The sequence below is a fragment of the Ptiloglossa arizonensis genome, chromosome 6, assembly GCF_051014685.1.
Source record: "Ptiloglossa arizonensis isolate GNS036 chromosome 6, iyPtiAriz1_principal, whole genome shotgun sequence".
Lineage (NCBI taxonomy): Eukaryota > Metazoa > Arthropoda > Insecta > Hymenoptera > Colletidae > Ptiloglossa > Ptiloglossa arizonensis.
This window is the reverse complement of record NC_135053.1, coordinates 17,809,928-17,835,726: the sequence shown is the minus strand read 5'-3', so window position 1 is coordinate 17,835,726 and position 25,799 is coordinate 17,809,928. Positions and strand designations below refer to the sequence as shown.

Here is a 25,799-nt window from a genome sequence, read left to right as displayed (position 1 = left end):
TCCTTTGCTATCTCTCTGGATATTTGTATGTGTATACATACCCTTGACTTACATATATCAATACGATTACACTCTAATTACCAGGATTAATAGAATTTTATTATGTGTTAATGGAATCGAAAGAAAAACAATTATTTCTCATTGTAAAATAGATGAATATATTATCAAATATGATAATCAAACTTTGCTATTCATACATAATACTGAACAGTATTTTGTTTACAAAGCGACATTGTATAAGATGCCATAAAAATGAATTACGAATGTGTGAAAAATTGAACTATCAATAATCATTGCTATGTTATATTAAAACAGCCACTGCTAAGTAAATAATCTGTAAATGTGTAAAATTTTTTATAAATTTATTGTTTTTTATCAATAGGTTTGCAATTCACGACTCATTGTCATAAGAATTGCATCATCTGGATTAGCGTAATTTGCCAAATCTGGAATAGATAACCAGTGAGAAGATATTTTCCTTTTCAAAAAAAGTTGAAATACCCAAAATTATTTTGTTATTTATACATTCACACAATCATTACTCACGATTATGACCCATACGTATCGGCGATGTTGTAAGTATTCGCAGTAATGCTTGAATAAGCCAAAAGCAAGTTAACCACATCATTGCCCCTACTGCAAATACTCTGAATGCTATAACACCACCGTACGTGTCCATTAACCATCCACATATTAGGCTGCCACTTGATACTCCTAAAATTAATTATCAATTGTGAGAAATGAAATTTTTTGATTTGTTATACAATTGTTGATATAATCATGTCACATATATAACAAATTAAAAAATAAAATATATTATAGATATATACAAGATGTGGCACATAACTGTCATCACGATTTTTCAGGTACTTTCGACGATGGAACAAAAATTAATTAGTTTCCAATCGACTCCAAATTATAATATTAAACATTTAGAACAAATTTTGTTCGATAAATAGTAAAATGTTGTAGATGATATCAAGTACATTCTACTGGCTATACTATTACCTTGAAATGATCTTCAACGTATAAATGCAAGATAATATATATAAAAGGAAAAACGTTAATTTAAAAAAAATCAAAGTACCCTTGACTTTTATCAAAAAAGAAATTTGTTCTAAATTTTTAATACTGCAATTTGTAAAGTTGACCTTTTTTAAAGAATACTTTTTTGTCCTGACATACCACACCTGTATATATACAAAGTGTCTCACGCAACTAGAACAAGCTGTATCTTTAAAAAGTTTAAAGCTGGATAATGCAATTGCACTTTTTTCTTAAATAGAACCCCATAGTTTTAACTGATCCAGTTAATGCCATTTTTATATCTCTTGAAAAGTTTCCAGTTGTATGAGATATTCTGTATATGAAAAAAAATTATTTATCAAACTCAAACTTGTACTATTAATTTATTATTTCTAACCAACTCCTTCAAATATAGCACCAATAAGTCCTTGTATAGTAGCATTAGTACCAGGTGGTGTTATTTTATCACCATACAATACCATAGTGGGCCAGCAAAGGCCCAATGATGGTCCATGAAGTATTTCAATGATTAAAAACCACCATGGATTTGATATAGTACTATATGCCATAAATCTGTAAAACATTGGCCATGTATTATTATAAAATTATCACATTTTTGCAATAACATATAAATTACTTGCCTAATTGCATAGACCAATAAAATCAAACTCATAACATTCACATGGCCCAATTTTCGTAATACTGTTCCTGAGATGAAATTAAACGGTAGTTCTCCTAAAAAACATTGTACAGCAGTCAAAAGGCCTTGTAAAGTTTTGAGCCATGTTATTTGAGAACTAGTTGCTAAGTCTTCGGTGTACCAAAATAGGAAATTCCATACTACTCCAGTACACATTCCAGCACCTATACACCACCATCCAAAGGCCAACACATTACCCTCTTTACACATGGTAAGTAGTTCCCATAGTATTGGTGGCTCGATCTCTAAACATTCTGGATTTTTCTGTAATGATACTGATTTCCCCATTATCTGGCAATTTTGTATTCTTTTGAGAAAAAATATCAGACTTTTGTACACTTCCCAATTTTACATTTAATTGTAACAGGGTGTATTTAAAGAAAAGATGTACCTTCTTTAAAGTTGCTGATACTGCAATATCCAGTATCATAGCAACCAACATAATATAAAATATACAAGTATAATCTTTTTCAAATTTTCCTTCACTAAGAGTATCCACTAAATATCCTGCACTTAATCCAAAAATACCAAAACTAATGCTGCTCCACATTCTCTGTTTTCCATAATCTTTTTTTCTTTCATTTCCTAGAATGCATAAATGTTACAATAGTACAAAATACTTAATAACCAACATGGTACTAACCAAGGAGAGTAAAACATATAGCATCTGCTATAGTGACTACAACTGTCATGCCAATCCAGCTTATTATAGTTATACACAAAAATAATTGAAATTGATACATCGAACTTTGTGTAGTATTTGTCTGAGAATTTTCAACTTCTTTCAATAGCTGATGAAAAGGTGGATTATCGTTACATGTCGCTTTGCAGGTTGTCTTAACATAATTTTCACAAGCTGGTTTATGTATAATATTATCTTTAAATTTGGCCGTAAGAATACGAATATATATGCACTTGCTCAACTGTAAAATAAAATACTTCAAGTTTTCTCTATTATACCTCAATAAATATAGAAAATTATATACAAAATATTTTACATAGTCATCGTGGAACACATCAAATCCTAAAGTGAAATCAAATGTATCTGAATTTGCCAAATTACAAAATTCAGATGCTTTCCACTTTAAACACATTTCTGTATAAATTTCTTTTGTGGCTTTGCAAGACACCTAGAGAAATGAAAAGATGAAATATACTTAAATTAAATTAGATTGCATCTAATACATTAATGATATAGGATACTTTGTTTCATAAATTTAACATAATAAATATTATACCTGACATGATACATTTAAATGTAAGGTCTCGGTTATCACATTATGTATAATTTCACTAGGAAATACATTTTTGGAACATACTTCTACAAATGCATCACCATTACAAATAAGAGCAATATTGGGTTTATTGTCTACTGCTGGTATAAAATGTATTGCAAACATAGATATAGCAATTATTACTTGAAATATTAAAAACAATATTTTGTGAATTTTAAATTTGTCAGCGAGACCACCAAACAAAGGTTTTGATATGAAACCTACAATTGGTAGTATTGTGTATATAGTGCCCACTAAAAATCCAGAAAAACCTAATTGTTTTGCAATTGTTGGTAAAAATGTTACTATTGGTCCAGTAGCTGAAAAATAGGAAATGTAATTACAAATGATAATCTACAGCATTCAATTCTACTTACCGGCATTGAATAAAAAATAATGTGCTTTTATTGGTAGTAATTCCTTATTTATATTGTTGAACATTTTTAAAATTGTTATATTATACTGTAGATTAAGGTCACAAAGTGTTATCTGTGAATGAAATGCATACCCAAATAATTGTTTTGACTAAATAAATTAAGAAATACGATATTCTAAAATTTGAATTGCACACCAATTTTAATTATTATATACATTTAGAAATGCAATTTTGAACACAATTATACGTACACCGACAGTAAAATTAAAAACTCCCTAATACGTTTGTAATAAACATACTTTGCAAATGCTTTATAGTTTTTTTTGTCACTTGTACTTAGCCGAGAAAGACTTTACCACTGTCTGCTATTATAATTATAAATTCTAGTTGCTGTATCTGCACTTTTCATTATGTAAAGCATGAAACTCGAGAAGGAAGCAGAACGTAGATATCATATTCACATTCTACATTCACATACTATTATGTTCATTCTATTATCTGTACATTCTTATCACGGCTAAATTTTTTGTTAGCACAATTGTAAATTTTTCATATTTTCATTAAATGTCTTACTGTTCATTTTATAGATTCTATGGTCGCTGTCCACAAAGTGTTATTTCATAAACGTGTGTGCGTAGCGTATTAAAGAAACAAGACGCATACACTTCAGTTTTCGTCCACGAAGCGTAAAACAAACATTTTATCAGTTACTAAAATGTTTAATAATGATAGAAATGTGCTAATTATTTACAATTATATTTGATGCAAAAGAAAATGAAGAAAATTATGGTTACACTTATATATTTAAAAGAATATTAATTAAAAAATATTTGTTGCTGCAAGAGAATTGGCAGAAAATGATAATTGGTTTTAAACGAGTATAGAATGTGTAAAGATATGTACGTATAAAAATCGTGTAGAAATAGTAGAATTAAGTGTAGAAAAATGTGTGATGCAGAAAGGATTTTGATAACATTAAGGTAAAAAAATATAATTAAAATATATGTATAGTAAACTATGGACAAAGTAACAAATAAGACATAAAATTGAACAAATTATTTATTAATTTGTTTATTAATTTAATTGTTTGTATAATATGTATTTATTTTATAATGCATAGAAATAGGTGTATGAACTACTAAATGTAATTGTGAAAGGATAGTAGAAATCTAATGAGATTATAGATTAAATGGGTGTAAAAAAAATATTAAATGCATATTTGATATATTAACAAAAATTTCAATTGTTTTTAACACTAATTTGATGTTGTACACGATGTGCAAATATAATTTCCATAATTAAATGTAATTGCATATTTCATAACTACATATAAAAATATGATGGAATCTCATACAGAATTAATGCATAAAAAATAATAACATTTCTAAAGCGTATTATCTGCTAATTTTACATGACTATTTAGTCTACTACTTCTTAAAACTATAAGTGGCTTTACCATGATTGTGGAACTATTGTATCTATAACAAATAAAATAATAATTTTTATTAGATCATTTTATTTCCTTTAATACTTCATTCCAAATTTTTTCTCTAGTATCTTTTTTTGACTAATGTGGTAATGTATAATCATATGAACACGGATATTTTTCTATTATGTCTATGAAAAATATGACAAATGCAAATTGTGACAAAAACGTGTTGCTGTCATATCGTAGACAGTTTTCTATTATTTTATATTATCCGCTGCAAGAAAACGTACAATAAGCGATGTCGCGTCTATGAAGCAACACTTCGTGGACGGCTTTAACTATAAATATAATAATTGATTGCAACTTTGCACAATTTCGTGTATTTACCATTTATTCGATCGACACCATCCGTTTCTATCAATTTTGGCACTTTTTATGACAATAATACTTGAAGAATTTCAGCACGATTAATTAAATCGATCAATCAACCAATTTAGGTTTGTTAATATAACCAATAAAAGAAGTGATTCGTCACGTGATTTCATACGTAACTATTCTTGTTTATCGAAGGATATTTAATACTTTTTATTGTTTGAGATTACATAAATTTGTAATAAGTATCTGATACGTAAGAAACGTATTTTAACAAATATAAATCGAGTGTAATATTCATGCAAGCTTCAAATTTATATTACTTTATTTTGTTCAGAACTACTTCTAATAGCAGTAAATAAAATTAAATAAAGCTGAAAACGGTTTTGTAACAAACTGTGCTTTAATCTGTCATCGATACATTTACAATATACATTTACAATATATATGTATATATTTATAAGTTTTAATATACCGCTTCCATCCGTTTCTTTTAGCAATAAGGTGGGTTAATGTATGATTGCGGCGTATTATATTTTATTTTTCATCATTCGCGAGATATCATACACACACCAGCCACGCATACATACATACATACATACGTATACGCACGCGTGCGCGTACATTCGTCTAGTTCCCTACATTATCCCGTTTGCAACCTACCACGGACGATTCTACAAGGTCTTCGACTTTGCAGATCTTTCTTTACATCGAGCACATTGTCTATGAAGGATATGTATTTTATATACAAAGAAACGAAATCTAGCTTACGTACTATAGAATCTATATACTCTACATAAGATACACCAGCAACAGTGCGCTCGATATTATACAGAAATCCTTCAAATTTAGAAATCACGTATAACCCTACATTTTGTCTAGCTGTTCCTTTTTTTGTTTTTTTGTTTTTTAAACATAAAAAGGGAAAACAACATTCACGACAGGCTGAAAATTACGAGCACTGTTACGAGCGGATTATAATCGTCTCTTCGCTAAAAAATCAAATATTGCATAATCAACATCTCGATACATCGAGAAATAGATACAGGCGCTGTAAGAGCTTAGTAGACAGAGGAACTTTTGATAGAAGGTTACTTCCGGTCACTAGCGACTGAACTTAACGTCTAAGTTGTCGACTAGCCATTAGAAAAACTATCAAAAATTCCTACGCAATGTAGGCTTATCCTTTATGTACATATGACTACATAGTAGATTACCGAATAAAAGCTAAACATCTCTTCTTTTCTGTTTTTTTTTTCTTCTGATAAATCGTGTAAAAATGTCAAAGATTCGTATCGTCTTGGTAAAAAAAGAAACAAATGCGAAGTAGGGATGAAGACAACCCGGTGCAATGGCTGGCACCCTAATTCCAGGGGAGAGGGGGGAGAGAAAGAGAGAGCTTTAAAAATCCGTTTCTTCGCCAGTCAATCAGTAAAAATATTATAAAAAAAAAAAAAAAATTTAAACAATCAACTTTACACGCTCCTTTACTGCTTGACGTTCACGAGTTTACGGCGCTTTTTTCGATGATCTCGAGGAATATTGTAATCAGAATTTTTCTCTGTCTTCTTACGTCAGTACTAGGATTCCTCTTCGGAAAATCATAAAATTCGTTAATAAAAATAAAATAAAAGGTATTTGGAAAACGATCACATATCGATCAATGAAATAAATAAATTGATTATACTAAAAAATTAAAGAGATGATGAAGTTGCTAATGTATTACAAAGGTCTCCAGTCAAATGATTAAACGAGAGAACAAAATCGGTACCGATCACTTTCGAAAGAAAAAAATTCTGATTATTGTTGCAGACAAGCATGGTTAGATGAAACAGTGTTTACAATCGGAAATGTTTACGTCGGTCACTGCCCATATTCAAGTGAAACATTTATAACAAAATCACTTATTTCCGTAAAATTGCAACTATGATTGACAAGAAGAAGGTGAAAATTATCAAATGTACTCATAAACACTAGTAAACACAGTTTTATCTAAATTAATCTTGTACTCGAGTTATACAGGTTGTTCCGAAACAATATCAGAAAAGTAACAGACGTATTCTACATTTGAAAGTTACGAAAAAGGTCTTAATAAACGTAGATTCGTAAATCCTTTGTCTCTAAAACACGCTTTAAAATTTAGTTTGGCTTCTATTGCCATGCAAAAAATGTTCATACATCACATCGTTAAATGCTTTACATGTTCACAGTAAAATCTAAAGTGACTGTATCTTCGAAACAAAGGGTTTACAGTGAATTCGCATTTATTAGGACTCTTTTCTTCGTATTAGGATACACAGTAATTCCTTGTGAAAAGTTTGAATTTTTAACTCGATACAAGTTTCAGAATCATCCCTACCGCTGTTTGTGTTTCTCCAGCGCGAGTGACCGAGTTTTATCCACTAATAAAAATTAAAACTTTTATATTTGTCATGTGTCTTCAGTACGGGGTGTATTAACAATATATTGGCGAGATTTTTCCAACGCAAATAAGTCACAACATGCCCCCCATTTGCACTATTTTTATCTATACAAAATTGGAAGTTTTTCAGAAATAATTTAAATTACGTATAATTAAAAATAATTGGGTCGAGGTTGTGTTCGGTTTCATTTTCGTTGTAAAACTCGCGTCAATCCATCGTCTACGACTCTCACGAAGATACAATGAAAAATATAACGATTAAATTTGCACTCGTTCTCTGTTGCTTTATCTCGTTCACTCTCGGTAGATCCAATTCACTCTCCTCTTTTGGCGGTACAGGCGTTGCTCACCCTCGGATTGAGGTAAAAAGTTAAGTTTCGATTCCTGAAATAAAATTGCCCAAACCAAACTCGTTAAAAGTCTCCGAACGGTGCCGATTCTGCGACTTTTATCGAGGACTTACCACGCGTTTGTTATTTTTCTCACATTTCCTTTGGAACGTTCCGTATAATCCATATGTGTCCCAAAATAAGGTGAACGTGCCGCGACGAAGTTGGATACAACGAAGTGAATATACCCTCGGACGGCGAACGTCCTATAACCTCCTCTGTCCCCGGTTTTAAACGCTATTTCGTCCAGTTTGTCGTGGGAAGTGGGAGACAAACCCATCGAAATGTCGTACAAACGTTAAGACGCCCGTTACAAAGATTTTAACGGCTAAAGCCAGGACGGTCGATGATGATGCGGCGGCGGTTGAAGAGCATAGAGGGAATGAATGTACTGCTGGTACGCGGTTGGGTCCATCGTTAAATTTGGGCCGTGTGGCGTGACGTATGCCGAAACCGGTGGTCCGTATGCCGTCGACCTCTGAGCGGAATGAAGAAAGGGATGAGGTGGATAGTTCCTCGGTGGTTGATTGCTGAGCTTGTTGCAGGCTTGCTGCGTGGCGTCCGTTACCGGCGTGTGCTGCGGCTGCTGCTGCTGTTGCTGCTGCCTCAGCGCCATGCTGTAATATCGGTTCGGATTGCGAAACTCGTCCAAAAAAGCAAACGCTGCGGCGGTCGCGTCCTTATCGTAGAAGGCTGAACTGGTGGTCGTGCTGGTCGATGCGGCGAAATTGAAGGCACTTCCAGCTGGCGGGACCATACCGGTGTTCTTCAGACTGATAGAGTCCGCGGACGTACCGGTGTACTGCGGGAAACCAGGTATACCAGTGGCTGATTGGGGCTCGGTGCTTACCGCGGTCGAAACGTTCGCGACGTTCTGTTGCTCCTGTTGTTGCTGCTGTTTGCTCTTTCTACTTTTCCGCGTTTTCACCGGCGCCGACGCGGTCAGGGTTTCCCCGCTTCTACGCGACATGGACAATATGCCTTGCGTGTTCTTCGCGGCTGCCGTTTGCAAACTTTGCAGGAGATTCAGATCCAGCTCCGCAGCCCCCGAGGCTGGACTCCGCGCGTACGCCAGATGCTCGGGTTTCGTCGGCGGCGGTCGTGGGATCGTCAACAGTTGTTGTTGCTCCTTGCTGGTGCGACCCACCAAACCCAGACCGAGGCGCGCGTACGCGGTGTTCGTGGCCACGGGATCGGCTAGGTTGCCAACGAATGCCGCGTCGAATTGGCTGGCCGATACCGCGTCCGGTTGTGGAAGCGCCATTATCGGGTCGAAGCCAAACTGTTGCTCCTGCCCGCTCCTGGCAGCGGTCTCCTGCGTCAAACCGCGCGACGCGTCGGTGGACGATTCATTGTATATACGTTTCTTCACGGGCGGCAGGTTGCTGGCCGTGCTATTTACAGGCCCACTGGTGGCAGTCTTCGAGCTGGCGTCAAAATAATGCGGACTGGGATAGACCGGTCTGGAGTTCGACATCGGGTAACCGGACGTCTGGAAACCACTCGGGTAGAGTTGCTCGTGCGTTGTCAGGTTCTGCTGGAATGCTAATATCTGCGACTGATCCTGCGTCGACAGTTGCTCGCCGGCGGTCGACGACGTTTTGCCGAGGAACGAGCGCTGCTGTACGTACTTCTGCGCGTTTAGCGACTCGGTGAGATCGGTGAAGCTGGAACGTTGCTCCTGAGATGCTTGTTGTTGCTGTTGCGGTTGCTCCTGTCGCGAAACTGACCGCTGAAGATCGATGTTCGGGTAATTGTTCCCAAACGCCGGCGGATATTGATTCGGCGACTGGTAGATCTGATGATTCGCGTTCAGGTTCAACGATGCCTCTGTGGGCACGGTGAAGTTCCGTTGCTGATCACCACCACCGCTTGTTGTCTTCTCGGCGCTGCCAGTCGACTTGAGATACTCCGTTCGATGCTCCGTCTCGCTGATAGACGCCGGCGCCGGGGACTGAATGTACGAATGATTCTGCTTGAAACCTTCGGGTGTGACAAATAAATAAAGATTATTGTACGTTCACAATTCAAAACCATATAAAAAAAAAAAAGAAAAAACACGCGAAAAAGATATTTTACGATTACGACTGTAAATGATACACACCGCATACATTTCGGATACTCAACAATTGATCTTCTTCTTCTTGTACAGTCAACAGTACATTGCTCTGTCAATGTTTAAACGGGCAAATCGCATTACCAACCTTGGGTGTAACTCGAAGCCGCTGGCGCGGTTGTGGCCGCGCTCTGCGGGCAATCCTCCGAGCTCTTAGACGGCTGCGGTTGCTGTGTGTAGTTTGTACTCTGTTGAGGGGATGGCTGCGAGTAGCTAGGTGCTTGTTGCGACGGTTGAGACGTGCAAACGGTCTTCTGTTGCGGCGACGGTTGAGAATAACTGCGAGACTGCTGCGGTGACGGCGAAGGCTGAGAGTAGTTGCGCGACTGCTGCGGCGACGGCGACGGCTGCGAGTAGCTACGGGACTGCTGAGGCGACGGCGAAGGCTGCGGATAATTCCGCGACTGCTGAGGCGACGGCGACGGCTGCGAGTAGTTGCTCGATGGCGCTTGCTGCGGAGACAGCTGCGAGTAGTTCTGAGGCGTTTGGGGCGAGTGTATCGAATGGGAGTAATTCGCCGACTGCTGTGGGGACGGCTGAGAATATTTCACCGGCGGCTGTGGCGACGGTTGGGAGTAGGAGGCGTTCTGTGGCGATGGTTGAGAGTACGTGGACGGTGCCTGTGGCGAATGCTGGGGGAAGGGTTGAATTTGCTGTGGAGACGGCTGGGAATAATTTCGCGGCTGTGGCGATGGTTGGGAATACACCGTCAGAGGTTGCGGCGACGACTGCGAATAGCCGGCTGAATGTGTCTGAGGTGACGGATGAGAGAAGTTCGACGGTTGCGACTGCTGCGGGAAAACTGGTGGCGGCTGTGGCGACGGTTGAGAGTAGGTAGACGGCGGCTGGGGGGACAGCTGAGAATAACTGGACGACTGCTGGGGAGACTGGGCGTAAGGCGAGTGTTGTTGCTGCGGAGACGGTTGAGAGTAACTGGGCGGTGCTTGAGGTGACGGCTGAGAATACGGTGAGTGTGGTTGCTGTGGCGATGCTTGAGAGTAGTTAGAAGCTTGAGGGGAAGGCTGAGAGTAATTGGCAGCGTTCTGTTGCGGAGAGAGCTGCGAGTATTTCGGGGTGGGCGGTTGCTGCGGCGATGGTTGGGAGTAATTCGACGGCGGCGGCTGAGGCGAAGACTGAGGATACACTTGTTGGATCGGTTGCGGAGAGTGTTGCGAATAAACCGGCGATGGATTCTGATTGGTCGGCTGCAATTGCTGATTGTAGGTCTCGGTCGGTGTCGAATTCTGGGGGAAGTTGGCCTGCGGTGAACGCTGCGGAAACGTGGGCGACAATTGGTGATACGTTTCGCCAGAATTTTCCTGGGGAGACTTCTGAAACGTCGGATGGGACTGCTGAGCCGGTATCTGAGAGTAAAGGGGCGCCTGTTCGTAAGACGACGACGGATACGCCGGGGATAGTGGATGATTTTGTGGTGACGGAGTGGGTGGCAATTGAGCACTGTATCTCGGGGGTGTAGCGTAATAAGGGCTATTGTAAGGACTACTTCCCGTCGATAAGGCATCCTGATAGAATCCAGCACCTCTTATCTGCGGCTCGACAGAAGCCATTACGGGCTGGCCCTGCGGTGATCGACCAGCGCGTCCAGGCGGTGACTCTTGAGAAAAACTGGATACGGATTCACTCACACTGCTACCACCTGTACTCACTCTTCTCTGTCTACCACAGAACACTTCCTGCACTTCGCCGTCTTTCTTCGTCGCGCCGTCCTCAGACTCCTCGTCCTTCTTTTTCGATTTCGGCGCACCGAACGCCTTGAACCAGGCACTCAAGTTTGGCGTCGCGGCTTTCGGTTTTTGAGTTTCCTTCGCACTAGATTGACTGTCTTTAGATTCCTCCGCCACTGTTGGTGTTTGGATCGTCGTTTTCCCGGTCGATGATTTTTCCTCCTTCAGACTGGGTACCGGGGCCGTGGGAAGAGCGTTGTGGTCCTCTTCCTCGTCGTCGTTCGAAAAATTAGGATTTGGCGAGGAGACTATGCTCTTACAAATCAATTGAATAGAATCCACATTTTTTAAAACAGTCCCTAAGCTAAGTTTTGGTTCCTCGTCAGCGTTCTTGTTTGCCTGATCATTGTCACTAGTCAACTGATAAACAGTTGTTTCGTTGGCGTTAACACTTGGTAGGTTAAGTGGCTTCTTCAAAAGCAAGTTTCCCTTACTTTTTCCAGGTTGCAAACGATCTATAGTACGTTGTATCTTTTTTGGTCTAGTGGGTCCGTGAGGGCCAAAGATCTTAATAGAACTTGGTCGTTTTCTTGGCGCTTCTACCTTTGGTCCTGACCGACCAGATTCAACGGAAGAATGAAATATCGGAGAATCGCTCCCGGAAGAAAATTCAGAAAGCTTTGGTGCGTCATCTAGCCATTTGTTGATGTCCTATTGAGAGGTAGAAACAAAAAAAGGAACAGTGAAATGTGTGTTATGTCGCAATATTATTATATTTAAAATATATGTATTTAACGTGAAATATAAAATATCCTTACATGGAGTGTTTGCTCCGTTGCTTGATTTAATGCTTGTATCGAGCTTTCTTCTTTTCCAAATCCTTTGGTATGCTTGGTCTGAGCCACTTTTACTTTCTTTGTTTCGTTCGCTTCTTGGTCTTGGTTTTTCACCGCATCCTCCGTGGTAGGAACTTTTTCTTCTTTCATTCCTTTTTTTAACTTTGGTCGTCTTGCGCTGGCTTTCTCGCTGTCGTGAAAGGTACTACCGTTTGAAGGCACTTTTTTTGAATACACATTGTGAAGATCGCCTTTCGCTGGTTTCTTCTGTTTCTCTTTTTCACTCTTCAACTTCTCCTCTCGTCGCCTCTCACTTATCTTATCTTTTAAACCGTCCAAGGATTCTATATCCTTATCACCTATAAATGCGACAATTTTCTTAGATGTATGTGTTCCTTTTGAATCTAAATCGCTTTCTAGATCTAAGTCTTTGGAATCTATTTCGCTCGATATCTCCCCGTTTTTGGGTTCATCGTTTTTCTGTTTTGATTTTTTCTCTTTGTCCTTTACTCGGCTTTTCTCATACTTCTCGTCAGGCTTTAAGGCTTTTAAACCCCCCCTTTCCTTTTTCCGACTTTTCTTAACTTTGATATGCTGAGTCTTGTCTGTGTTCTCTAGCGCTGCCTCGTCCTCGTGAGATTCGATCTTTTTTGCTTTACTCTTCTTGGCGTTGTTCGTAAATATCTCGGTCTCTTCGAGTTCTTTCTTCTCGATCTTCCTACTTTTACTTTTCGCGATGACTAGGGGTTCGTAATCTTCCTCAAAGTCCTCTTTCCGCTTTTTATTCTCTTTTGATTCTTTTATTGGCCGTACGCTTTCCACCTCCTTTTTTTGCTGATGACGTTCCTTACTAATCTTTTTATTTATCTTTTTCAGCTCCTCTGATTCTTTGGATGACAGCTTTTTGGTTTTCAACAATAAATTGTTCACGTCAATATGTTTCCTTCTTTTTGACGTTACAATACTCGATTCAGACATAGCGTCCTCGCTTTCTTGTTCTTCCTGTTCCTCCTCGTTCACAGATTCCTCATCTTTCGCTCTTTTACTCTTTTTCTTGCCCCTCTTCTTCTTTGGAAGTTTATAATTCTTCCCCCGTTTCTCCTCCTCATCGTTTTTATCGTTTGCTTTAGACTTTGCTTTACTCTCGGATTTGTACGATTTAGACTTTTTAGTGGACTTTTTTGAACGCTTACGATTTTGATGGGGAGATGAAACTCGGGATGGGCATGATGGAGACGCAGGTGTAGCGGGGAATGATTTTGGCGACGAAGCATCTTCGTCGCTGGATGTTTCCGATTCCAAATAGCGATTTACAGCTTTATCAAATGCTTCCTTAAGATTGACTGCCATTTCTGTGTACTCTATGAGAAAGTTTAGTAGTATCCGCATTAGAGAATAATACCAGTGTTAAGCAATAATACATCGTTTTACATAACACAAATACTAACCATTATCAGAACCATTGTATTGTCTACAGTTATCCACTATAAGACAAAAATCTCGTTTAAAATCATTTAAATTCTTATATAAACCACCCTCGAGTTTTTCCTCCATTGTACTGAGATCCATTGGTTTCCGTACTACGCTATAGTATCTATATTAAAGAATACTAGTTTAGTATTTTCATAGTTTAAAAATGTGTTACTTAGGTATAAATATGTACTACTCATAGATATAAATATAATATACCTTGGTGCATATTCTTCATCCACAGGATCAACGAATGGCCACGCATCCACGTGATCCTTGAGACTCTCAAGAACCTTATGCATTCCAACACGACGTTCTTCTTCCTCGATGCCAAACGAATATCCGAATTTATATCCATAATTAGAAGACACATAATTCCCATCACTATTACTTCCTACACCTTTCTTTTTTTCTAACCCTTCGACTTCGTCTCTAGTATGAATCACAATCTGACCAACAGCAGAAGCTAATGAATTATTAGTTTGCCGTCCTTTCTTCTGAACAGGCGGCGAAGACAAGGGCGGAGGTGTTTCCTCTTTAACGTAAACATTTTTCGAGTTCTGAGTCCCCTTTTTACTCCCTTTATTTGTTTTGGTTTTGATCTTCGATCTAACCATGACTGTTTCCATCTGTGTTGCAGGCTCGTGACTTCGAAGAACTCGTGAACTGTTACGTTGTAATAACTTGCGCCTCTGTTGCTTCTCTTTCAAATCAAAAAGCTTCGGTATTTCTGGCATGAAATCCTCGGATAGCGTACGGTAGAGTTTACGTTCGGTATCGTACTCCTAAGTAATACAATAACATTATTAGAAGTGAAGTAAAGGATAGAGAAATTAACACACGTTTAAAGAAACAATTACCGAGTCACGAAATTTTTCAACTAAACGACTCCAATCCTGCTGTGTGAAGCAAACAACTTGCCAAACACTTTCCTTTCCTTCCTCGTGTATTAAACTGTCTTCCTTCTTCTCCTCCTCTTCCTCTTCCTCCTTCGCCACTCTGCTTCGTCGTCTTTTGCGCTTTTTATCCCTAGGTTTACTTTTCTGTTTATGTGAGATGCTGTTAGAAGTATCAATGTAGTCCTCCCTATATAATCGAGTGCCGTAAAAGTACCAATAGGCAGAATTCTTACGATCATGTCCTAAAGGTTCGACTCGCAGACTATCCGAGTCCAAATTACTTAATGATTGCTCCTACAAACATATATTGGAAGCACAAAAATCTTAATAATAAATATTAATAATTGTATATTGATAATTTAGGCTTGTTCTTAAATGCTTACCACGTCTTCAGCGTCAAGCCTGAAGTCGCAGAGAGCTCGTAGTATTTCTACTTTCTGACGAAGAGGCAATAACTCAAAATCTACATCTGTATTAAAAGGATTCTCACATTTGTATTCCTGAAAATAAAATAATGTACCAGTTAGTTTTAATAGCAATACACAGATACATCTTAAGTATTGATACATTGAACAATTACTTTACCTGACATTTCTTACGAAACAGTCTACGGAGAAACATCTGGTAGTTAAAAGTCGAGATGTCATTGCGAGTGTCATTAGGTAAACAACCTTCAAGTAACCTGACTATCAGCTCCTGTACTAAACGTCCTTCTGTTCCTCCGTCCGTTAATAAAGCTTCTTCTAAGTCCTAAAATAATATACAGTTAATATGTAAATACAACTCAAAAAGTAATCAATGCAGCAACAAAAGAATAATGCATAAGCCTTTAATAACATAATAAAGCCGAAGCATGGTCTATTTAATTTCCTGGAAGCTGAAGCGGTACTAACAAGTCTCATATGCAATGCCTACTCATACGAGTTAGCATTTAGGTAAGTACCTCAATATCAAAGTCCAGAAGATTGAAGGCAGCCCTAAATAATGAGCAGAAGTGTGCTATACTTGGCACCTCCCACCACGATTGAATGTCTAAAAAAATAAAGGAACAATTGAGAGTTCCTTGATGTTATATTTCTTTGATCTCTGGAATGTCTCTTTTTGCGTGTAATAAGACTAGTGCAGGAGTAGCATCAACTTGGAAACTTTGTTGTCGAAAGAATATGTACGACTATATATGTGACTAACCAATAGCACATCACTATGTAATAATAATCTATCAATAATTTTGAGAAACGCAGAAATATATTGCGTTTGTATTAGATACTATGTTTTTTACTTTAATAAAATATATTATACTAAGAGTACAATATAACATTACTCATAATGTACGTGAGAATAGAACATAACATTATTTGTGAAGCGTATCATTTTCTAATCGATTTTGATATAATACATCACATTATTAGAAACAATTATTTCTAAAAACAAATATTTCACATAATTTTGCATCTTTATTTAAAAATATATTTATTAAATATGACTTCTACAATTTATATTCTCATAATATATCAATTCCTTTCTCAAACTGTTATCATCAAACAGGAAGTATTCTGTTTGATGAATCACTGTTATTTCTTCATAGTTTATAGTATTCGTGTTTACAATCAGACATTCATAAAAATTTAGCTCATAGTAATACAAAAATTTGCTAATTAAGAAAACAAACATCAAGTTGTTAGAAGACTTCTTAGAATGGCAAATTCGAGATTGATATTAAGACTCATAACTTTTTACCAGAAATGCCAGGAATATCAAGGTATTTAATGAGTCTAGTTTTCCATTGCAACTGTACTCAAAATGTACTCAAAACAATACATGAAAGTACACAATAGCTAATTGATTCAATAATTTCCCAATAACTTCACTGTTTATTCAACAATGCTAATTACTGGTGTCTACTTTCAATCAAAACAATTCCATGATCATTCACTACCAAGTAATAAAGCTACCTCCATTAAACAACAAGAAAGTTAATGTTCACATAAGGAGCTACATTTCAAAGTAATCAAGCAAAACACCTCCAATAATAATATCAATCACAAATACGATTATAATGCGGCCGTGCGTCGATACTCTGCGTAGAATATAACGCAATGATAAAACAAAGAAAAAGTAAGAGAGAGGAAAAAAACAATGAAAATGATTGTGTTGCTAAACTTGGGGTCATTGACAAGGACTCTCGATTGTGGGCATCGATCTTCCGCGAGAGATAATCAGTGCGATACGATTAAGGTGAACAAAAAAATCCATCGGATCTCGTCCGTAATTGTTTCACGGCTAAAGGAAACACAAAACTCACCTAGGATCCCGATGAAAGTGGGAAACATAACCCGTCCTGTGGCGGGCAAACCGGGCGAATCACGTCAGGGCGGATAAGGTTGTTGAAAACACGAAGGAGAATTGCGTGCCGCAGCCCCGTTTCAGGTGTGTAATTCAGGCGGGTCAGGAGATCAAAATCCACGGAGGTAGGTAACGATGATAGCCAAACGAAAAACACTTCCGCTCAGCGAAGCCGATCGCTTTTAAAATACCGGGATGCACATCAGCGGGCGGCTATGACACCCATAGTCCTCGAGACAAAAGAGCGGGTAATCGCGATTCCGCATAGCTCGTCCCGCCGTTTCTAAACGAATCCGAACGGTGAGGCACATTCGTCCACTGGCAGTTCCCAGCGAGGAACAGCTAATGCTGATTTATTTTGGCACAACACTACGGGTTGCCAGCGATGCGCGCGACACTTGCAACCATTCTAATCGGGTAACACTCCAGGCTCAAAACAACCACCAGCTTTGTTACCGATAAACCGCACCGTCGTTTCACACGTAGGCCACATTAACGCGGAATCAACGCCGAATGTTTGTCGTCAACGAAACGCCGTTCACCGCAGCAGGACGTTCTTTCCCAGCTTTTGAAATTCGATTTCGCGTACGCGTGTACGTGTGTGTATATACGTCGATGTTCCGATAAGGACAGTTTTCCGAGACGCACTACGCGACCGTACGGGTGCGGACTGTGCAGCAGCGGACTGCAACTGCGGGCGTACACCTATGAATACACGTTACAGAGATATGCATTGATGGTGCATTTGGCGCGAAACTCGTTCGAACCTTTTCATGGTTTAACACTGGTGTTTTAGAATCAGAAATCCAAATATTTTACTGAGCCTCAACGGACAGTCAAGCGGCAACACGAATTCGTACCGTGCAAGGAAAAAATCACCGACTGGCTACCCCTTCTCCTACACGTATGTTTTTAGTCGTCGTGCAGTTGAAACGCTAGATGACGTTATTTAAACTTTAACATAGATTATTAGTGTATGTAATTAGTAAATTATTTTTTATTACAAACATATTATTTCATTTTAATACATTCGTATATATGACATTTAAATTAATTATGTTAAATATTGATTATACGTAATAAAATTTATTTTCAAAGTGTTCTAATACGTGTTTCATAGAAATTGTTCATTTAATTGTTGACCCGTTTTCCCTGTTTCCCAATTGTATTAAATGTCTATGGACAGTACTGCTGCTACTGCCTAATCTCTCAGCAATTTCATTGGTAGTTAATTGTGGTTCTAACTCGATTAAAGCTTTCAATGCCTCAGGATTGAATGCTGTTGGTCGACCGAATCTCGGTTCGTCAGAAAGGTCAAAATCACCTTTTCGAAATTTGGAAAACCATCTTTGACACTTTCTCAAATTCAAAGCATGTTCACTGTACACTTCACAAATGTTTTTAACCGTATCCGTAGTTGTACTACCTTTTTTAAATTCATATAGCATACAATGACGCAAATGAAGTTCGCACACGCTCATTTTTAAATTTTTTTTTAAGTGAAAAATGTCGATCAAACTGCATCAAACGCAACCGATAGACTGTCGAGAAAGCACTCTTTAAGCTACATAGAAAGAAGTTTCTATAAACACATCGCCGAGATGCAATTCAAGTGTTTATTTAAAGTACGATAAGAGACGACATTACTTATGGGATGACCTAATATAATCTACACAAATTTATTAAAATGAAATATGTATTTAATAAATAATAATCTATTACAATTAGACTGATAACCTATTGTAAATAAAGTCACTAGCTACATGTATCAAGTGACTTTAATTATAAAGCTTGCTAACGTCATTTAACGTTTCAGCCGTGTACAACTATACTTCATTTAGTATAATGAGCTAGACAAAACCACATGACTGCGACAGAGTTTCATTGGACAACTATGTTTTGACCAGAAATGTATCGTGAATCTAACAGTAGCGAGTTAAAATATAATGAAACTCAACAAATGATTAAACTATCGATAGTAAGGTTACTATTAACAAATTATTGTAAATGTTACAGCTTTTAAACAGAAGTCTATTACTATTACTAAATATATATATATTTGGGACTCCATGATTTCCCCTTATGTGGCATAATTCGTGTTATCTAGTTACATTATTATTTATAGATATTAACGGTATTATAAACCAGGTATATGGTTAATGTAGTTACGATTATCGAATAATGACAATTAAGTGGTTCCAAGAGTTTTTCGTACAATGAAAACTTAATGAATGCGATAGTATTTTGTATACGGATACAATTTTTGTGTGTTCATTTCACATAGTATAATCAAATTGATATTTTTTTTCAACAGTTGGTAGATTTTTCCCGCGCCAGTATCGTGTGCGTGACGCGGCCGCATCATATCAACGGTATGAATAAGTTTCGACATTAGTTGCTATCTATTATTGAAAAAATCAGTATTTACAGGGTTGATTGTCTAAAATTGTAAGCAATCAAAAATACTAAAGAAAAATTTATCGTTTCAACGTGTCGTGAAGTGTAAGCAGAGCAAGCTATGACTTCATTTAATTTAAGCGGACTGAAAGATCAGTTAACAGAAGTCCAGAATTCTTCTAATGCTGGTGTGTCTTTCTCGAAAAAATCACTTAAACTCGATTCTGAAGAAGATGGTAAGTTATGGAGTTAATATTGCGCTTGCTAACTCTTTCATTAAATTATGCAATAGGATTACTAACAATTTAGAGGTTATTTAAAATAAACACTACATTCTTTCTTATTTTAATAGCATTGGAAGTAGTTAAAGCGATACATGAATGTGCCAATTTAGAGTACTTGGATTTAGAAGGAAATACTTTAGGACCACATGCTGCCAAAGCTGTGGCTGAAGCATTGGAAGAAAAAGGTTCTTCATTAAAACGTGCTCTTTGGAAAGATATGTTTACTGGTCGTTTAAAAACAGAAATACCAAAAGCAATTGAATATCTTGGCACAGCTTTATGCTCTGCTGGTACTCACCTGATTGAACTAGATTTAAGTGATAATGCTTTTGGTCCAATTGGTATTAAAGGATTAGCTAATTTCTTAACCTCTAGTTCTTGTTATACTCTCCGTGAATTAAAATTGAATAACAATGGACTTGGAATATCAGGTGGCAAGATATTGGCAAAAGCATTGTTAGATTGTTATGATAATAGTTCTAAAGCAGGTAAAATTATAATAATAGTTTTATTATTTTTTTAAATGAATTTAAAAGTTCTTACAAATTTATTTTTTTCTTTCACAGGATCATGTTTAGCATTGAAAGTATTTGTTGCGGGAAGAAACAGATTAGAAAATGAGGGTGCAAAAGCATTAGCATCTGTTTTTCAAAAATTAACTAGTTTGGAAGAAGTTGTTATGCCTCAAAATAGTATATATTATGCAGGCATAACAGCACTTGCCAATGGGTTGTCGGCTAATCGTAAATTAAGAGTTTTAAATCTTAATGATAATACAGTTGGACCTAAAGGAGCTCAAGCTCTTGCTAAAGTATTACCAAATTTCAGAAATTTAGAACAACTTAATCTTGGTGATTGTCTTCTTAAAACAAAAGGCAGTGTTATTTTGGCAGATGCATTAGTAATCAAAGGTAACCATCCTTTACTCGCAGAAGTCAATTTAAGTTACAATGAAATCCATGCAAAGGGTGCTAATCCCATAGCAAATGCAATGGCTGATAAAGTAGAACTAATAACTCTACAATTAGATGGTAATGCTTTTGGAAGTGAAGGTCGTGACATTTTGCGCAAAGTGCTTACAGAATCTAACAGAATTGATTCATTAAGTACATTAAGCGACAATTACAGTGAGGATGAAAGTGAAGAAGATCATGATGCAGAAGATGAGGAGGAAGATAAGGTAGAGGATAGTGAATGTGAAGTGGACGAAAGTGAAGATCATGATGCAGAAGATGAGGAAGAAGACAAGGTAGAGGATAGTGAATGTGAAAATGAAAGTAAAGAAAATGAAGTAGTAATTGAAAATAATGGTAACAAAACCCCAGACAATATTGCACTACCAGAAGTAACTGTTGCACAGTTTTTAAAATCACCTACAGGCAAGATGTTATTATTGTTACAAGGTGACATTGTACAAGATTGTATAGATTATGCCAAAGTGGGTAAATATAATATTTCAAGTTTGTAATACTATTTTATGTTATTTAAAATTCTTTTTGTATTCTAGGATTTATCAAAAAATAGTGACACATCTCCAGAGTTGAAATTCATTGAAGAATTCACAAAAATAATTATGAAAGTGTCAGCAAATTGTACGAGTGTTTATTTTGATGTAAGCAAAAAAGCTAAAAATCTCACAGATGCTTTATATTCGAAGTTATGTTCTTTTGCAGTGGAAAATGATCAAATTTCGATTTGGAATAATGCTTTACTAGTCAACCTAGGTTTAATAAAAGTAAGTATCTTTGACTAATTAGTCTATATCTGAATACACTCTGAGCACAGCAAACAATACTAATATACTATTGTATTTCAGAGTGAAGATAAAAATAATGGAAAAATTATTTGGAATTTAGAAGGGTGTTTTAAAGCATTAGAACCAATTATTCAAAAAGATTACTTTTTAAACGAAACACGAACTACGTTAAAAATCTTCTTAGAAAAACCAGTAAAAAATAGCAGAACAAAAGCGGATTCGTGTCAGGATTCAAAAGATTCTCTTAGAGCTGTTCTTAATCGTATACAAAGTACATAATAAATTCTTAAGATACATGTCTATAATTGATTTACAGAACATTGATATAAGATACATCTATTTATTTTTAAATATTCTGCATGTAATCGTGTGTAATTTTATACAACCTTATAAAGAAGAAAGATTATGTAGCATGCAATGTATACAGATTATTAATTGTTAAGCATTTAGCGCGAATTTTGTACTTTATAACAATTTTCACAAAAATTTTTTAATTAATAGATTTAAATTAATTACAAATGTTTGAAAAATAAAAATATTTTATTGAGATACTGTTGAATGCCACATTTATTCTATCGCGTTTTCTAAAAGTCTTTTTTTTACCATAAACGTATGATTATATATTGCAGCACATTCTGTACTTCTTTTTGTTGTTGAAAATACGTAAATTTCCAAACCATGTATTTCAAGATTGCTCTAGATTAAAGCGTTAATAATGAATCACGTTAAAGTTCCGTACTTTTATCAATTTGGAATACGAAAAATAGATCGAAATTTCTATAGAATAAATAATGCTTACGTATAAAACATGATATCAAATGCATTGAAAATTATTATGACTCTTGAAAACTATTCTTACAGTAAAAGTAAAAATTTCGAATAAAGCTCGTAGTAATTAATCAATTACAATATCATGAAACTTATTTTACGAGCATAGCAAGTGCTGGATCCCAACCTGGTTGAAATAAATCTACTGCTAATGGTGTACAGTGTGTTGATGGCTGATCTTTCATGTACATTGTTGCCTGAAGTAACAGAAATGTATAAATAAACAAAAATATTGACAAAAATAAAAATTTTTTTAAATACAAACGTATACATACAAGAAACAGAATAAGCTGTTGTTTCGTTTTAGAGTCACAGTCTTGTCCGAGAGTTGAGGGATAGTTTACAATACCATCATTCTTTTCTATATCCTTTGCGACTAATTCTAAACATTTCTGCTTATCAACCCTTAGTGTATCAATTATTGATTCTGAAAGGAATATAAATATATTGTTGCATTATAAAATTAAAAGATTAACTTGAATTGTATATATGTTAATATTCTCTTACTTCTAGAAGAACCATCAGCAGACAAAAATTTTGTTAAAAGTACACCACAATCTGAAGTTTCCGAAAAAAGATGTGGATAACGTCTTATCAAAAGTTTTATAAGCAAAGCATTGCCACGATTTCCTGCTAAAGTGTTGCTAGGTATACATACTACTTCATCTTCTGTTCTTCGTATAAGTAATATAGGACCATTATACCTGTAAAAAGAAACAAATGATCAAACATTTAGTTTCATGTATAAAGTTTGAATAAAACATTATATTGTACCTGATTAATTGTTCTGCAATATTTAAATTGAAATAATCTCTGATAATGTTTTGTACCAAACCTTTTAACCATGAGGACATTGTCATAATAGCTAACGGAAGTACATCATCAAACGTAGCATCTAATACCTAGAAAATACATTGCTTTAATTTTAAACAATTCTGTTTTGATGTAAATAAATTTTTAAAATGTGTAAAACATTTATGATTAAATTAAGAAAATCTTACTAGACTTTGAATAGAAGGGTAGTTCATAGCAGCCCAAGTAGCAGTATATCCACCAATACTCCATCCATAAAGAATTATTTGTTCCTCAGAAAACCTTAAGTGATCGATTGCAAAACGCATTACACAATCGATAGCATTCTCTTCTTGGAGAGGATACGGGGCACCCTTTGTAGTCATTTTCATGTCTTACTGTTATCATTTTATAATCATAGCTTGACCGAAGAAGAAGTCTTGCCATTACTCCAATTATATTTAACATAGATACATGACTGATATTAACTGCAACATTGCCAAAATTTCATCTTTGCAACACAAGGTGTATAAGAGTAACAGCAATTCTTCTCATCGGAATGTTACCATAAATGTACTGTAAATAGTTAATTTACAAAAGTAATACTTACAGTACTGCTACCAAAACCTGGATGATTCCAACCTAATACAGAATATGTCTTATTCAATGGAGTTGATATAATACCAGTTTCATAAAAACCACAGTTTCCTTCACATGTAATAACTAATATATTCCCATTTGCAGTTCTATAGAAACAAGACAGAAATGACATAAATATAATTTTTTTAAATTGATGTCATGGAAAAAGTTATTAATGTTTACATTACTTGTTACGTCGGTCAATGAATATAGTATCAATTTCATTATTATCTGTAGTCAACAGTTTGTATCTTTCTCCACCTTGCTTTATTAAATCTATCCTTCCTTTTAATAATGTAGAACCTACAGAAACAATATATTATGTCACAAAACAATAATATAATATAAATTATAATAAATTATGTAACTTACGAAATGCCCAATTAATAACTGATACACTTCCAGGATATATCATTTTAATAGCAAATGTATGAGCTACAATGTATGATAATAATTTACAAGGCAATGTAAATATAAATTCTTTACTAATTTGCCGTTTCATACGGCCACTAGCTGTAATATTTTCTAATGTCAATTTCTGTCGAGATTTATTTCTATAAATAAAAAATTAATTTAAAACACAAGTGAAAATTGAAATGTAAAAGAATGTTATAATAACATTGACATACCTTTCTACATCAGAGATCTTAAAATCTATAGGCCATGCCCAAAATTCAAACTCATATTTATGAAGTTCTTGTTTTGTTTCTGGATTGTAATGCATGTTTGCTTCATTTAACATCTTTAAAAACTTCAAATATACTGGATTGTTCGCTCTGGAGCAACTACGTGCAACCAAAGATGCTGTTAAAATTACACTGGCACCAGCTGCTAATTTACTCAAAAGATACAAATTATCTATTAAGGAACTACTGCGTTCATAGAAAAAAGTAGCAACTAATGGTATTATATATAAGCTTATTGACCACATTGCTGCAAACTGAAAATAAGTAAATTTATTAATATAAGTATTTGTAATTATTATTTCTAATTTATCTATGTTAATATTTAATCATTGAAACATTTTATTCTATAAATGTATTTGTATTATTAAATACAAGTTGAAAATAAATTAAATTTATAATATATTACAATTGTCAATTTCTAATGATTAAATTAATGCTTTAAATAAATGTTCGTTTTCAGTTTTTGATTACTTTAAAACACTTACGCAAATTACAATTTGATCGCCCCATCGTTCTAAGTTTTTAGGCTCGTATGATTTCTGAAACATATATAAAAACATAACCTAAAATATGCTGCTTTTCATAAACTCGATTTGCAGGTAATTGTTCGTACATACGTCTACTAAACGACCAATCCATGTTATCTTGTAAACTTTAAAAAGCCGAGGACTAAATGTACATTTCCAAAGTGTACTAATTAACGACATTTCGCAAATATTTTAAATACTTCAAACAAATCTGTGTTTAAAATTTCCAATGCAAAATACGATATAAGAGCAACTTGCAGGTCACGCACATGACATAAGAAAACAAGCTATTACGATTTGCGATGCATATACATAGTAAATACTATGTAGACCATCAAGTGAAGGAATGAAAAAAGAAGGCTAGATTACTGATTGATTAGAGTTTTTTTTTTTCGGCTAGTGGTAACTCTATGTAAATATATGAAAAAAACATTGCAGAGTCAATACCGAATTTATCGAACAAAACAAATTATAAACTGAACAAAAATATGTTATGTACTCATAAAAATAGTTTTAATAAGTGTTCACTATGTTTTTATTACAATTCAAAGTA

At 35.7% G+C, this 25,799-nt stretch overlaps 5 protein-coding genes across 12 annotated transcripts; 1 reads left to right on the top strand and 4 right to left on the bottom strand.

The window, feature by feature from the left end:
* Window positions 1-114: 114 nt before the first annotated feature.
* Window positions 115-5,328, bottom strand: Sugb (Sugar baby transporter). Of its 4 annotated transcripts, none has more exons than XM_076314053.1 (10): window positions 3,950-3,986; window positions 3,378-3,489; window positions 2,965-3,320; window positions 2,725-2,856; window positions 2,370-2,649; window positions 2,118-2,311; window positions 1,668-1,990; window positions 1,424-1,599; window positions 547-714; window positions 115-446 (listed from the first exon to the last, which is right to left on the bottom strand). In XM_076314053.1, the coding sequence occupies exons 2-10, from the start codon at window positions 3,439-3,441 to the stop codon at window positions 376-378; spliced, it is 1,764 nt and encodes a 587-aa protein (XP_076170168.1). In that variant the 5' UTR covers window positions 3,442-3,489; window positions 3,950-3,986; the 3' UTR covers window positions 115-375. The 4 variants fall into 4 exon arrangements, with proteins under 4 accessions (XP_076170168.1, XP_076170166.1, XP_076170167.1 ...); XM_076314051.1 differs by lacking the exon at window positions 3,950-3,986 and adding an exon at window positions 5,193-5,328 and having other exon boundaries at window positions 116-446; XM_076314052.1 differs by lacking the exon at window positions 3,950-3,986 and adding an exon at window positions 3,628-3,936 and having other exon boundaries at window positions 116-446.
* A 233-nt stretch (window positions 5,329-5,561) lies between these two features.
* On the bottom strand, window positions 5,562-18,145 carry LOC143147811 (uncharacterized). 3 transcript variants are annotated; one of them, XR_012992354.1, is made up of 11 exons: window positions 17,297-18,145; window positions 15,938-16,026; window positions 15,580-15,744; window positions 15,378-15,494; window positions 14,956-15,288; window positions 14,315-14,880; window positions 14,074-14,219; window positions 12,608-13,986; window positions 10,193-12,500; window positions 8,063-9,971; window positions 5,562-7,983 (listed from the first exon to the last, which is right to left on the bottom strand). XR_012992354.1 is itself a non-coding variant. In XM_076313424.1 (10 exons), exons 1-10 carry the CDS (start codon window positions 17,322-17,324, stop codon window positions 8,317-8,319), a joined length of 6,786 nt encoding a protein of 2,261 aa, XP_076169539.1. In that variant the 5' UTR covers window positions 17,325-18,145; the 3' UTR covers window positions 5,562-8,316. The 3 variants fall into 3 exon arrangements, 2 of the variants coding, with proteins under 2 accessions (XP_076169539.1, XP_076169540.1); XM_076313424.1 differs by having other exon boundaries at window positions 5,562-9,971; XM_076313425.1 differs by lacking the exon at window positions 15,938-16,026 and having other exon boundaries at window positions 5,562-9,971.
* Window positions 18,146-18,464: 319 nt separating this feature from the next.
* LOC143148396 (histone-lysine N-methyltransferase SETMAR-like) lies at window positions 18,465-18,818 on the bottom strand. The gene has a single exon (XM_076314698.1). The coding sequence runs from the start codon at window positions 18,816-18,818 to the stop codon at window positions 18,465-18,467; it is 354 nt and encodes a 117-aa protein (XP_076170813.1).
* An 846-nt stretch (window positions 18,819-19,664) lies between these two features.
* Rangap (Ran GTPase activating protein) lies at window positions 19,665-23,380 on the top strand. 2 transcript variants are annotated; one of them, XM_076313427.1, is made up of 6 exons: window positions 19,666-19,970; window positions 20,087-20,506; window positions 20,585-21,456; window positions 21,526-21,630; window positions 21,692-21,753; window positions 21,835-22,070. In XM_076313427.1, the coding sequence occupies exons 1-5, from the start codon at window positions 19,856-19,858 to the stop codon at window positions 21,731-21,733; spliced, it is 1,554 nt and encodes a 517-aa protein (XP_076169542.1). In that variant the 5' UTR covers window positions 19,666-19,855; the 3' UTR covers window positions 21,734-21,753; window positions 21,835-22,070. The 2 variants fall into 2 exon arrangements, with proteins under 2 accessions (XP_076169541.1, XP_076169542.1); XM_076313426.1 differs by having other exon boundaries at window positions 19,665-19,970; window positions 21,526-21,753; window positions 21,835-23,380.
* Window positions 22,324-25,537, bottom strand: LOC143147815 (phosphatidylserine lipase ABHD16A). 2 transcript variants are annotated; one of them, XR_012992355.1, is made up of 12 exons: window positions 25,337-25,537; window positions 25,205-25,258; window positions 24,663-24,973; window positions 24,406-24,587; window positions 24,222-24,336; window positions 24,005-24,140; window positions 23,604-23,768; window positions 23,377-23,504; window positions 23,110-23,306; window positions 22,878-23,029; window positions 22,634-22,799; window positions 22,324-22,551 (listed from the first exon to the last, which is right to left on the bottom strand). XR_012992355.1 is itself a non-coding variant. In XM_076313428.1 (11 exons), exons 1-11 carry the CDS (start codon window positions 25,424-25,426, stop codon window positions 22,695-22,697), a joined length of 1,635 nt encoding a protein of 544 aa, XP_076169543.1. In that variant the 5' UTR covers window positions 25,427-25,537; the 3' UTR covers window positions 22,324-22,694. The 2 variants fall into 2 exon arrangements, 1 of the variants encoding a protein (XP_076169543.1); XM_076313428.1 differs by having other exon boundaries at window positions 22,324-22,799.
* Window positions 25,538-25,799: the final 262 nt, after the last annotated feature.

What these genes read in the sequence shown, in the direction of transcription:
- Sugb (XM_076314051.1), bottom strand. An exon ending in TTATTTTTTATTCAATGCCG is followed by an intron (nt 3,321 to 3,377) that starts GTAAGTAGAATT and finishes CCTATTTTTCAG; the next exon opens with CTACTGGACCAATAGTAACA. An exon ending in ATTTAAATGTATCATGTCAG is followed by an intron (nt 2,857 to 2,964) that starts GTATAATATTTA and finishes TCATTTCTCTAG; the next exon opens with GTGTCTTGCAAAGCCACAAA.
- Rangap (XM_076313426.1), top strand. Translation starts at nt 19,856, where the DNA reads ATGACTTCATTTAATTTAAGCGGACTGAAAGATCAGTTAACAGAAGTC. An exon ending in TGATAATAGTTCTAAAGCAG is followed by an intron (nt 20,507 to 20,584) that starts GTAAAATTATAA and finishes TTTCTTTCACAG; the next exon opens with GATCATGTTTAGCATTGAAA. An exon ending in TCAACCTAGGTTTAATAAAA is followed by an intron (nt 21,754 to 21,834) that starts GTAAGTATCTTT and finishes ATTGTATTTCAG; the next exon opens with AGTGAAGATAAAAATAATGG.
- LOC143147811 (XM_076313424.1), bottom strand. Translation starts at nt 17,324, where the DNA reads ATGTTTCCCACTTTCATCGGGATCCTAG. An exon ending in ATACAATGGTTCTGATAATG is followed by an intron (nt 13,987 to 14,073) that starts GTTAGTATTTGT and finishes ACTTTCTCATAG; the next exon opens with AGTACACAGAAATGGCAGTC. An exon ending in GGCTTCGAGTTACACCCAAG is followed by an intron (nt 9,972 to 10,192) that starts GTTGGTAATGCG and finishes TCACACCCGAAG; the next exon opens with GTTTCAAGCAGAATCATTCG.
- LOC143148396 (XM_076314698.1), bottom strand. Translation starts at nt 18,818, where the DNA reads ATGAGCGTGTGCGAACTTCATTTGCGTCATTGTATGCTATATGAATTT.
- LOC143147815 (XM_076313428.1), bottom strand. Translation starts at nt 25,426, where the DNA reads ATGTCGTTAATTAGTACACTTTGGAAATGTACATTTAGTCCTCGGCTT. An exon ending in GGATTGGTCGTTTAGTAGAC is followed by an intron (nt 25,259 to 25,336) that starts GTATGTACGAAC and finishes TATATGTTTCAG; the next exon opens with AAATCATACGAGCCTAAAAA. An exon ending in TTCATTGACCGACGTAACAA is followed by an intron (nt 24,141 to 24,221) that starts GTAATGTAAACA and finishes TTGTTTCTATAG; the next exon opens with AACTGCAAATGGGAATATAT.